At 38.6% G+C, this 12,470-nt stretch overlaps 1 protein-coding gene across 1 annotated transcript in view; it reads left to right on the top strand.

The window, feature by feature from the left end:
- The window catches only part of RHOBTB3 (Rho related BTB domain containing 3), a 58,223-nt gene extending 48,975 nt beyond the window's left edge, over window positions 1-9,248 (top strand). Inside the window, exons 11-12 of the mRNA XM_006047510.4 lie at window positions 1,175-1,271; window positions 6,311-9,248. Of these exons, the coding sequence (XP_006047572.2) occupies window positions 1,175-1,271; window positions 6,311-6,426 (213 nt within the window). The 3' untranslated portion in view covers window positions 6,427-9,248. The remainder of the gene's footprint in view (window positions 1-1,174; window positions 1,272-6,310) is intronic.
- Window positions 9,249-12,470: the final 3,222 nt, after the last annotated feature.

The raw sequence follows: 12,470 nt of genomic DNA, 5'->3' as shown, positions 1-12,470 counted from the left end.
GATTCATCCATATCACTGCCAATGACCCAGTTTTGTTCCTTAAAAAGTAATGAAGTTTTAATGCGTGCTGCCACATGGATGAACCTCAGGGATCTTATAGAATAAAGTAGAATAAATCAGTCAGAAAAAAGACAAACAGTACATAACTTTGTATAACCTATATGAGCTACCTGGAATAGCCAAACTCATAGAAAATGGAACAGTGGTTGCCAGAGACTGGGGGTAGGACAAAAGGGGAGTTATTGTTTAATGAGTACAGAGTTTCCATTTGGGATGATAAAAAATTTCTGAGAGTGGACAGTGGTGATGGTTGCACAATGATGTGAATATACTTAATGCCAACAAATTGTACACTTAAAGGCGGTTAAAATGGTAAGTTTCATGTGACGTATATTTTACCACAGTAACATTGAAAGAACTAGCCTCGTGTTCCAAAGTTGCCTGCAGCAAATTACTGTAATCCGAATTGCGTGGTTGGATGGATTAGTCATGGGTTGGAGGTGTCACCGGGTTGGCACCAACGTGGTGATGTCATGGCCAAGTTTCTGAGTTTCCCTTTTATTAACTTTTGGAACTCAGGATGATAAATGTGCTGGAAATCCTGCTCAGTGCAACATACATGCCAGTTATAAGCAGCTATTCATCCATAACCTCACAGAAACACTTACATGTTAAAACCAATACCCTTAGATTGATGACATTCCCTCCTCAGAATATTCTTTGGTTTTCTCTCCAGGTGAATTTGTTGAGATATGGCCAAGAGTATACCTTTATTAACCCTAATCACCTCTCTGCCACACAGATATAAGTGTAGTTCGTGAAGGCCATGACCTCAGATGAAAAGCTTAAATGAAAATCCTCAAGAATCTCCAGCAGACTTTTTTACCCACAGATGTAGTCATGCATCTGCTTAAAAGCCTTTAAGCTCCTGTGGCCACCATAACTGTTTCTTCATTCGATTTGGTTTCTTCATTGATGTGATTTTATTATGACTTGTTAGTAAGGCTCCCTTTTCCTGCCTGCTGTCAGAGTGGGCTGCAGGTTGCATCGTGTCCAGACACATTAAACATGGAAATGGGCCCTCTGTGAGTTCTCCTGGACCATTCCCTCGATCGCATCATCATGTTGATGGTCATTATGTACAATATTGTTTCACTTTCCATTTTTCTTGCAGTTTCACCACTCTGATTGCCTCTCAACCTGGCTGCTCCATTTCATCGCCACTAACTACCTCATCTTCAGTCAAAAGCCTGAATTTCAGGATCTTTCAGGTAGATCGCTAATTAATGTTTTTTGGGGAAAATGATACTCTTTTTCTTAGATTTGAGACATCATTTGTAGGAATAGAATTTTTAAAAAAATAAGTCAGTGTGAGACATTCCTTTTAAATATGCAGTGTGGTAATGAGGATTCTTATAATACCTGTTTTCGTAAGAACACAAGACACTTTCTAATGCTGGTTTCATAGCTCCCATCCATTTTTAAGTGCATTTTTTTGTGAATTAGATAAAGTGGCCTCACATGGTATTTGGTTGTGATAAATGAGATTTGGTTTTAACCATCTAAGTCAGAAACGACATTTAAATAGTTCAGCTTTTTAAATTCTCTTCTTATAAAGAAAAATTTATCCTGACTTGTACTGGTTATCTCCTGTCTCTGTATACGTCCATCATATTACTTGGCAATAATAATTTTTTTATTGATCAAAGAGCGTTGCAAAGTTTACTGAGCAAAGAGTATACTTAATGTGATCTTTTAAGGTAAATTATAGAGATTAAAACCAGTCAAACGGTGAGCTTCTGAGTGCTGCATAAGATGAAAGAAATGAAAATAGAAGAGTCATCAGGGTAGTCAGTTTAAATACAGTGGTTCGCTCATGTTATTGCCTAGAAAAGAGTCAAGGAACAATCAAGTTATTGATAAAAAGGAGAAGGTAAAGATCTCCCAATCAAGTAGTTTGAGATGCTAAGCAGAGAAATCTCCCTGGCAATGGCCAAAGGTCTTGCGAGGTGGGCGGGAGTGGGGTGGGCAGCAGAGAGGAGGGAGGGGTAGGGGCCAGAGCTTGTTGTTGAACTCCTGCCAGCCACCTTCATCCAGAGTACTTCCCTTTTACCTGTGGAAATCTTGGAATTATATGTAAAAATTGGCTTGTAAAAGAGAATCTCATGCTAGATGTCCACCTCTCTTGTTTTCATTCACCTATTTATTGCATAGTTAGGGAAACCAAGAAACACACAGTCGGTTTTGGGCAGATGTATTCAGCCAGTCAGCACACACTGGATGCCTGTTGGGAGCCTCTTTCCATAGAATCTTAACAGTGCAGGAGAGGAACATAACACATCATAGCAGGAACAATAGATATTTGTTGTTTATTTTGTGTAAGAACTAGAGTTCATTCTTAAACATCTGGCATACATCCCCTTGCTGTTAGTAGGGGGCATTCTTATACAGTTATTCTTTAATCAGGCAATTAAAAATGAAATAAATGGACATTTTGATTTTCGGGCCACCTATAAGTCACCTTAAGTCAACTTCATTCGTGAAAGACAAGATGATTTTCCGATTACTGTTCTGCGTAAGGTATGATACACGTGTGCTTCCTAGGTGGCGCTGGCAGTAAAGAACATGCCTGCCAAAGCAAGAGGCTTAATAAGAGACGTGGGTTCAATCCCTGGGTCGGGAAGATCCCCGGGAGGAGGGCATGGCAACCCACTCCGGTATTCTTGCCTGGAGAATCCCATGGCCAGAGGAGCCTGGCAAGCTACAGTCCATGGGTCACAAAGAGTTAGACGTGACTGAGCGACTGAGCATGCACGAACAGGATACCCATGGAGTACCATTGCAACCTAGGGAGAAAGATGTTCTCTGAGTCCTTTGAGTTATTCATTTTTATTCTATTTTATTATTTATACAACTGCCTATTAAGCATGTTATGACCACCTGGCATAGTGAGAAGCAGGATTCCATGGTGTAATTTGAGAAGGCAGGGTAAGAACACAAGACTATGTCAGTGACTGTCTAATGTTCCTTTGATGGAAATAAAAATAGTATCCTGAGTGCTCTGATTCAGTGGTGCCTGTTCACATCTAGGACCTGTTGTGATATGTCCTCTTGGGCAGAGAAAAAAAAAAAAAAAGCCCCTGTGTATAAGGGAGAATTTGATGGCCTATATCAGCAGTCACAAATTGACAAGTCTGTGGGTTGAATATAACTTGCCCAAGGATCTTATTTCTACCAGATGGTATTATAACTTCTTTTAGTGTCAACATTTATTATTTTTTTTTAGACTTGAGTGTTCATTTATTTATCAATAGATTTAGCAATTATTTTAGAAAATAAGAATATAGTTCTTAATTGTAAGAAAACCTGCTGTATAGTAAAACACCAGAAAACACACTGTAATGTGTCACATTTTAAGAATTGAAATTTCTGGCTTCTTTTGAAAAGTTGGAAGATCTGGTGCTTCTGGGCCCGTCTTCCGAGCTGGCCACACCCCAAAATGGAGCATGACTGCACGTGTATCCGACACAGAGCCACAGTCTCCTCTCTTTCCAGATGCCTGACTCTTGGCCTACTTCACATGGTCCCTTGAAATTGAAAGGCTTCACGTCACAGTCCCTTTACAGCTTACTTAAAGAGTGGCTCATTTTCAGCCTCAAAAATTATCAGATTATTATTGGAATTATAAGAAATGTTTTCCCTTACCTGGGAATTTTTCTTCATTAGAGGTGTTTAGAAATTGAAAAGTGAGACTGGAAAAGATCTTATGTTAATGCTGCCGCCGATACATCATAACTCAGTGAAAGAGCTCATTAAATACTAGGTGTGTTTTATGTACCAGATTTGTAGGAAAGCAAACAGCAATGCACAGGAATATGTTACCCTTGGCACTTATGGATTCATTATTCTGTTTAATTTATCTCAGTATTATGTTATATATTATAACAGGTTTTTTGATCTTGTTTTGATTTTTGCTGGCTACCAGAGCTCATCTACGATAAATTTTTTCTCTCTCTTTTCTTTAATGTTAACTGAGGCAGCAGTCTTATATCACCTTTGCTTCCTATTGAAATGTAAATTAATTTCCCTGAGCAGCTAGGCCCCGCAGCCTGGATCAGGACCTTGCTAATCCAAATTGTAATAGATGGGGTCAAACAGTAGATGGAGAAGTGGAAACTGGCTTATCAGAAGGAAACCTAAATGCCCACAGAAGGGAATACTGACGAGAAACAAGCTGATCCAGCCAGCAGAATACTGTAAAGCCTTAAAAATTTGCGAGACCTGGTATTTCAGAAAGCAGAATGAGACGTGGGGCTGAAAGCTGCAGAGCTAGCTGAATGCTTTTGCTATGCTCTGTCCCACCCAGGCAGGGAACTACTCCCTCGTCATCACAAGAATCGGGGGTTTATTCCTGGAAAAGTTAAAACCAAAAAAGCTAGAGAATCGTAAACTCAGAGTGTAGCTGAGACTGGGGCAAGGAGCTGGACTGAAAACAGGGATCGCGTGCAAGTGCACACATCAGGCAGTAGTTCAGCCTCCTCCCGTCTCAGGTTCTAGAGTTTGGGCAGCCAGGTACTGACTCCCACCTCGACTCTTCGCCAGTCAGCAAGTCCTGCCCATGCCCCACAGACTTCCAAACAGCTTTCTAGCATTTCACTTTTAAATATGAAGAAGTTAACTGAGGATCAACTGATATTTGAGGCACTCAGTTCAGTTCAGTCGCTCAGTCGTGTCCGACTCTTTGCGACCCCATGAATCGCAGCACACCAGGCCTCCTTGTCCGTCACCAACTCCCGGAGTTCACCCAGACTCACATCCATTGAGTCAGTGATGCCATCCAGCCATCTTATCCTCTGTCGTCCAGTGGGAAAGATGAATACCAAAACAAAATGGAGAAAAATGGAAGAGAAGGAATTTATAGGAACAAAGAGTAGAAGGAAATCTTAAAAAAAAAAAAAACCCTATAATTAATATCTGCAAAGAATAAGAGATACATGTTTGTAAAACAAAGATAGAATGTTATAAAAGAGAAACAGCATTCGTAGAGACTGAGTGTAGAATAATGGTTGCTGGGATGTAGGGAAGGGGGGACAAGGAGTTGATGTTTGATGGGTGTAGAGTTTTAGTTTTGCAGGATGAAAAGAGTTCTGGAGATTGGTTGACAACAATGTGAATGTACATAACACAACTGAACTGTACACTTTAAAATAGTTAAGGTGGTAAGTTTTATGTTACATGTATTTTAGCATAATTAAAGAAAACGATAAAAGAGCAAGAAGTTGCTCTTGAAAATTAGAATAGGATAACAAAAACAAAAAAAAAACAAAAAAAAACCCATAAGAGAACAACCAAACAACTAAATAAATAAACGAGTAGAAAGGTCAAGGTAAGGAAATCTCCTAGAAAGTAGGACAAAAAGAGACAGGAGAAAAAGGGGTTAAAAAAAAAAAAGTCGGAGGCTCAATGCAGGAGTGAAGTATCTGGGTGATAGAAGTTAATACAGGAAGAAAGAAAAAAACACTGAGGAGGAAATTATCAAAGACATAATAGACTAAGATACCCCAGTACTGAAGAAACTGAGTCAGCATATTAAAAGGCTCCGCTAAGTGCTCAGCTTAATGAATGAACAAGGTCCATCATTGGGCTGTGCAGGAACACCGACTTATAAATAGGAAAATCTAAATGTTCATAGAATAAAAAAACCCACAGATGACTTATCAATGACTGTGAATCTGCATGGTAGTAGAGTTCTTAACAACCCTGAAAACTAGGAAGCAATGGAGTACTGTCTTCAACTTACTGAGGGAAGATTCCATACCAGACCAAATGATCTGTTGAGTGTAAGATGCTTCATCACAAACAAGGTCTCAAAAATACTTTTTATGCTTGCCCCCCTTTCAGGAAGCTAATAAAAGTTGTGCTTCACCAAAACTAGAGAAAGCAGAGTGAAAGACTTGAAGTCTAGGAGCAGAGGGGAAAAGAATTGAGAGGACTTTAGAGTTTGGAAGGTTGAGTTAGCGACAAAGAAAACTAAATGAAAAACACAAAGTCTTTATCTCCGGGAAAAAGAAGTCTTACTTGAGGGAAAGAAAAAAAAAAGGACATAATCAAATACTACTTGATGAATCAGTGACATGATGTATATAATTGTAAATCACAGAGTAGCGTGAATCCTGATGACTGAGAGGAGGGGAGGAAGTGTACAGCAGAGCGTGGATCTCATCTGTTGCACAGGAAACCAATACTTAATATTGAAAGTTGATCCCAAATAAAATATATTCAATTAATACTCTCTTTCTAAAACTTTTAGTGGAAGAACGCAGTTTTGTTGAAAAGCACAGATGGCCATCGACTATGTACTTGAAGCAGCTTGCGGAGTACAGGAAGTATATTCACTCCCGGAAGTGTCGTTGCTTAGTAATGTGACCTGGAGTTTTTATATACATGCATTTTTTTTTCTTGTTATTATGAAGAATGGGGTACTTTTGGATTCCAGGAGAATTCTTGCGACCGAAACCAATATGGGAGTTTAAAAACATCACCATTCAGCTTACTGTGCTTATTAGATCTTGTTGAAAAAAACTACTATTGTGATCTTAAAAGGGAACAAAGTATACTGAAGGTTAAAATGAAGACTTCACCCTAGCATATAAAGCTGTGTACAGCTACTTTTCCCTTCAAGATTCCTTACTGGTTTAGTGATATGAATACCCCTTCCATTTAAGAAATGTTCAAATTTTTTAAAAATCATGTAGTATTAATGCAGAAATTTCATCATCTGATTAATTGCTTTATTAAAATAAGGGCCATTTAAAGACCCAGTATGACTGTTTCTTATAATGAGAAATCTAGAAGACTGATCAGACTGAGATCTTAGAAATTTTCCTGGGATTTTAAATGTGAAATGCCACCTCATTCCAAATCAAGTGACAATGTTCAAACCATAATGAAAAAAAAAATCTGTTTTTTATCTGAACAACCCACCTGATCCACCTTGCTTCTCTTCCATGATTCTTATTAGCCAGGAAGTCTGTATAGGGCTGGCTTTGTGGCCGTGTAGCCTGTATGCTCACACAGGGCCCCCTGCTTAGAATGGCACCATGCTTGGTCCACTACCCTGTGATCGCCGTCTTAAAATTCATGTGTTTGAAGGAGGGCCCTGCATTATCACTCTGTACTGGCAGATTATGCATATCTCCTTGCAGGGTATGTTGTCTTGCTCAGAACATTATCTTCTCTGAAAGCAGAAAAGAGGCACTGACATCAAGCAAAGAGAAGGAAGCTTGTTGAGGAAAGAGATCACATGGGGTTTCCCCCACCGGGAAGTCTGTGCCACCCAGGGCCTCTCTCCTCTGCCACCTCAACTGGCAAGTGAGAAATGCGTCACGTTGGCTTCACTTTGAGACATTCAGAGTCCTGGCTCCACACAGATAAATACTTTCCTGATCATTCCCTAAGACCAGGATGTTGGTACAAGTGACTGGCTGGTGTGACTTTAATATGCATTTATGAAAATGCTTGTAGGAAAAGATGCTTTCTAGAGAATTTGCAATCAAAGGCCCAAGAGTTTTCTTTCTTTTAGTGTATTTACTTACATTAAGACGTCAGTGGCTTGAACTGTGTGAATTCTCTCTGTGGACCGAAAGGGTATTTAATGAAGAATAACATGAATCTTGTCCTTCAGGATTTTATCTTGTAAGTTCAAAGAAAGGATTATAAATCAAGACTTGTTGCATGGAAAGAAAAAGGTACTAAGATAGAGGACAGAATTATAGTTTCTTTTAAATCACATGTCAGCAGAAACAATTACATCAGAAGCTTGCAAGCTGAGAGATGGAAAACCAGATTACTATTTATTGTTAGCATCCTTTTCATCTGTAATAAAGTATTGGAATATATTTTTATTTTAATTTCCAGTGACTTTAGAATACACATACTTTTTGCCCACCTATTCTAAGGTTTGTTTAAACAGTTTTATGCCATAGATTAGACACAATACTATATAGTTAGTTCTTGAATGTTTGCCAACACCGTCAGAATAAAACAGTAAAAAAATCCCCTACAAATATCTTACAAGAAACCTGTTTTTAATTGGATTGTGTTGATAAAGATTACTGGAATGCATTTTTAGTTTTTGTATTTAATTCATTTGAATTAGTCAACTCCCGCACTTGACAAGGATTAGCATTGTAAAGAATAAATACAGAAGTAGATTTTTAGTAATCCATTCACATTTAAGGCCTTTTAAAATGTAATGATAGCCTTTTGCTTTTCATAAGCATATCTTTACCCCTACATTAATTACAGCATTATGTCTAAGTAACTTTTAATCTAGGAAACTGAAAAATAGAAGTGCTAAAGTGAAATATTTCCTTGAAAATACTCTTTAACACGTCAGTAGACTATAGATAGTTTCTAGGTTGTTGGACCTGCGTGGAAGCTGGGTTTGGGAGCTGCTGCTCTGGTGGTTGAGCACGTAGTTCTGATGTGAAAGTTCTTTGCCACCTACGAGTGACTCAAACACACACGTGTCCCAGCTCCTCTGCGCTAGTCAGAGCAGCAATCAAGTCAGTCTTTAAACCTAGACTCTTCAGTACCTTTAGATTAACTCGATTTAAAATAACAAGAGGTTTTTTTTAAAAAAAAAAAAACAAAAACACTTACAAACTATCTTGGAAAATGAGTGCTCTTTTAGAGTTTTTCTAATTGAAAGATTATTTCTAGATGAATGTATGCTTTGTGCTGATCTCTGCTTCAATATATTTATCAGTCATTTTATTTAGAGAAGATACTGTGTAGTATCAATATAACTAAGGCCTTTTCTTTCTGGGCCAGATTTTCACCTTATATAACCCTTTATATACTTCTGACTACTCTGTGTTCATTATTGTAGCAGAGTAGGCGTATAATGTCAAAGGTTTTGGAAACCTAACAGAAATTCACCCTGTCTAATCCAGCATGGTGGTTTCCTGTTGGGTCAAAGCAGAAAACTGAAGAATTAGGTAAATTTGACTTTCTGGACAGCTGAACTTCTCAACTATAATTTTAAAAAGTACACTACACTGATACAGCTAATCAGACAAAACGTCCTCGCGTATTTTATTTAATTTAAATCATGTTTAATTCTGTCTTTAAAAATTTTGCAAAGAAGGGTATGTGTGTATTTTAATATAGCCTGACCTGAATTTATATGTTTTTAGTTTTAGTATTTAACACTTTTGTAACAAATAAACCTTTTTTTAAAACAAGCTTCACACAGTGTCATGTAGTTATTTTCACTTTGGATGTGAATTGCTGAAGTAAACTTGGGAATCCTGCCTTGTATTTCTCAAGCATAATTGTGAAAACCATTATGTGCAAAATATTTAGAACGTTGATATGTTAGCTGTGATGAGATACAGAAATTTATATTATCTTTAACAACTGGTAGAATTTCTAACAAAAATATCTCTTTTCTTTGGAAAAAAAAATGCTTTGATAATTATGTAGCATAGAAACGAGCACTTATGTGTTATTCTGGGGGCAAGACTTTTGAGAAACAGAGGCAACTCTACACAATAGTGGGTTAAGAATTTGGGTCTTTCCAGCAAAATGAAAAGGCACCCTACTGACTGGGAGAAAATATTTGCAAGTTCTATATCTGATAAAGGGTTAGTGTCCAAAATATGTGAAGAACTCATATAACTCAATAGCCAAAAAAAAAAAAAAACAAACAAACGAAACCAGATAAGCCAATTAAAAACTGTTCAGAGGATCTGAATAGACCTTTTTTCAAAGAACACATGCAGAAAGCAAGCAGGCACATGAAGCAGACGCTCAGGATCATTAATTTTCAAAGAAATGCCAATCAGCATCACAATGAGGTATCACCTCACGCCTGTCAGAATGGCTATCATCAAAAAGACAGGAAGTAAGTGTTGGAGAGGATGTGGAGAAACACTGTGCCGGGTCGGGAGAGATGTAACTGGTACAGCCACCACGGGAGCAGTATGGAGGTTTCACAAAACCAGAAATGGACTACCGTATGATCCAGCATTTCCACTTCTGGGTGTTTATCTGAAGAAAATGAAAATACTAACACAAAAAGATATCCACACTCCCGTGTTGATTGCAGCATTGCAATATTCAGGATTTGGGAATAACCTCAGTGTCCATCCATGGATGAATGGATAAAGAAAACATGCCATATGTATGTATATACACATACAATGGAATATGATTTGGCCATAAAATATAAAATCTTACTATTTGTGACAACATGAATGGACCTTGAGGACATTGTGCTGAGTGAAATAAATCAGAGAAAGACAAATACCATATGATCTCACATATGTATTGCTGTTGTTCAGTCGCTAAGTCATGTCCTACTCTTTGTGACCCATGAACTACAGCACACCAGGCTTCCCTGTCCTTCACTATCCCCTAGAGTTTGCTTAAACTCATGCCCATTGAGTCCGTGATGCCATCCAACCATCTCATCCTCTGTCGTCCCCTTCTCCCCCTACCTTCGATCTTTCCCAGCATCAGGGTCTTTCCAGTGAGTCAGCTCTTCGCATCAGGTGGACAAAGTATTGGAGTTTCAGCTTCAACATCAGTCCTTCCAATGAATAGTCATGGTTGATTTCCTTTAGAATTGACTGGTTTGACCTCCTTGCTGTCCAAGGGACTCTCGGGAGCCTTCTCCAGCACCACCGTTTGAAAGCATCAGTTCTTCAGTGCTCAGCCTTTTCTGTTGTCCAGCTCTCACATCCATACATGGCCACTGGAAAAACCATAGCTTTGACTGTCCTGACCTTTGTTGGCAAAGTGATGTCTGTGCTTTTGAATATAATAAGTTTGTCATAGCTTTTCTTCCAAGAAGCAAGTGTTTTAATGGCTGTAGTCACTATCTGCAGGGATTTTAGAGCCCAAGAAAAGAAAATCTGTCAGAGTTTCCACTTTTTCTCCATCTATTTGCCATGAAGTGATGGGACCAGATGCCATGATCTTAGTTTTTTGAATATTGAGTTTTAAGCCAGGCTTTTCACTCTCCTCTTTCACTTTCAGCAAGAAGCTCTTTAGTTCCTCTTCACTTTCTGCCATAAGGGTGGTGTCATCTGCATATCTGAGGTTATTGATATTTGTCTTTTCAGTCTCTATTCCAGCTTGTGATTCATCCAGCCTGGCATTTCACATGATGTACTCTGTATAAAATTTAACTAAGCAGGGTGAGCATATGTAGCCTTGATGTACTCCTTTCCCAATTTTGAACCAGTCCATTGTTCCATGTCTAGTTCTAACTGTTGCTTCTTGTCCTACACACAGGTTTCTCAGAAGACAGGTAAGGTAGTCTGGTATTCCGATCTCTTTAAGAATTTTCCATAATTTGTTGTGATCCACACAGTCAAAGGCTTTGGTGTAGTCAGTGAAGCAGAAGTAGATGTTTTTTTGAATTCTGTAGCTTTTTCTATGATCCATCATATGTTGGCAATTTGATCTCTCATTTTTTCTGCTTTTTCTAAATCCAGCTTGTACATCTGGCAGTTCTGAGTTCACATGCTGGTGAAGTCTAGCTTGAAGGATTTTGAGGATTACCTTGCTTGCATGGGCAATGAGCACAATTGTATATGTATATGAAATATTAAACTAAAAAGCCCTCAAAAACTGAGCTTACAGATCTAGAGAACATATTGGTGGTTGCCAGAGGCAGGGGGTAAGGGGAGTGTGAAATGGGTGAGGGAAATCCAGAGTTATAAACTTCCAGTTACAAAATAGGTCATGAGACTATAATGCAGTGCATGGCATCTATAGTTAATAGTACTATATTGTGTGTTTGAAAGTTGCTAAGAGAATAGATACTAAAAGTTTTCATCACAGGGAAGAAAATTTGTAACTAAGTGGTGATGGATGTTAATTACTCACTGTGGTGATCAGTTTACAATATATGAAAATATCAAATCATGATGTTGTATACCTAAAATGAATATAATGTTGTATGTCAATTATATTTCAGCTTTTAAAAACTGGGAATTTCCAGGGTTGAGGAGCACAGGTAGAAGGCGAGAAACCAGGCTGCCATAACATGAGATGGAATGTGCACTGTATGTTACAGCCCCTCCCTAGAAGGTTCCCAGATTGCCAGTTAAGACTCCTGAACCCATAAAGACCTCCTCAGTTCCATTAGAATTATATTCCTAACTCAAATCTGACCTGGGAACAAAGCCTTCAAGAAGACTCCCAGTGCCTATTGAAGAACCTCCACAGTCCTCTGCCAGCAAGATCCTTCATAACCTAGCCTCAATTTTTCTGCCTTGACAAGTAGAACTACCATCCACACTGTGTTCTTGCTCATACTCCCTATTGGCTTGGATTGGCTTACCATTTCCTGTCTACTTTGCAAGCTCCAGCATATCCTGTAGTGGAGGTCGTCATGCTTAGTCATGTCTGACTCTGCGACCCCATGGACTGTAGCCCACCAGGCTCCTATGTCC

This window comes from Bubalus bubalis, chromosome 9 (genome assembly GCF_019923935.1).
Source record: "Bubalus bubalis isolate 160015118507 breed Murrah chromosome 9, NDDB_SH_1, whole genome shotgun sequence".
Taxonomy (NCBI): domain Eukaryota; kingdom Metazoa; phylum Chordata; class Mammalia; order Artiodactyla; family Bovidae; genus Bubalus; species Bubalus bubalis.
Note: the sequence above shows the minus strand (reverse complement) of the source record. Positions and strands in the feature narration are given on the sequence as shown.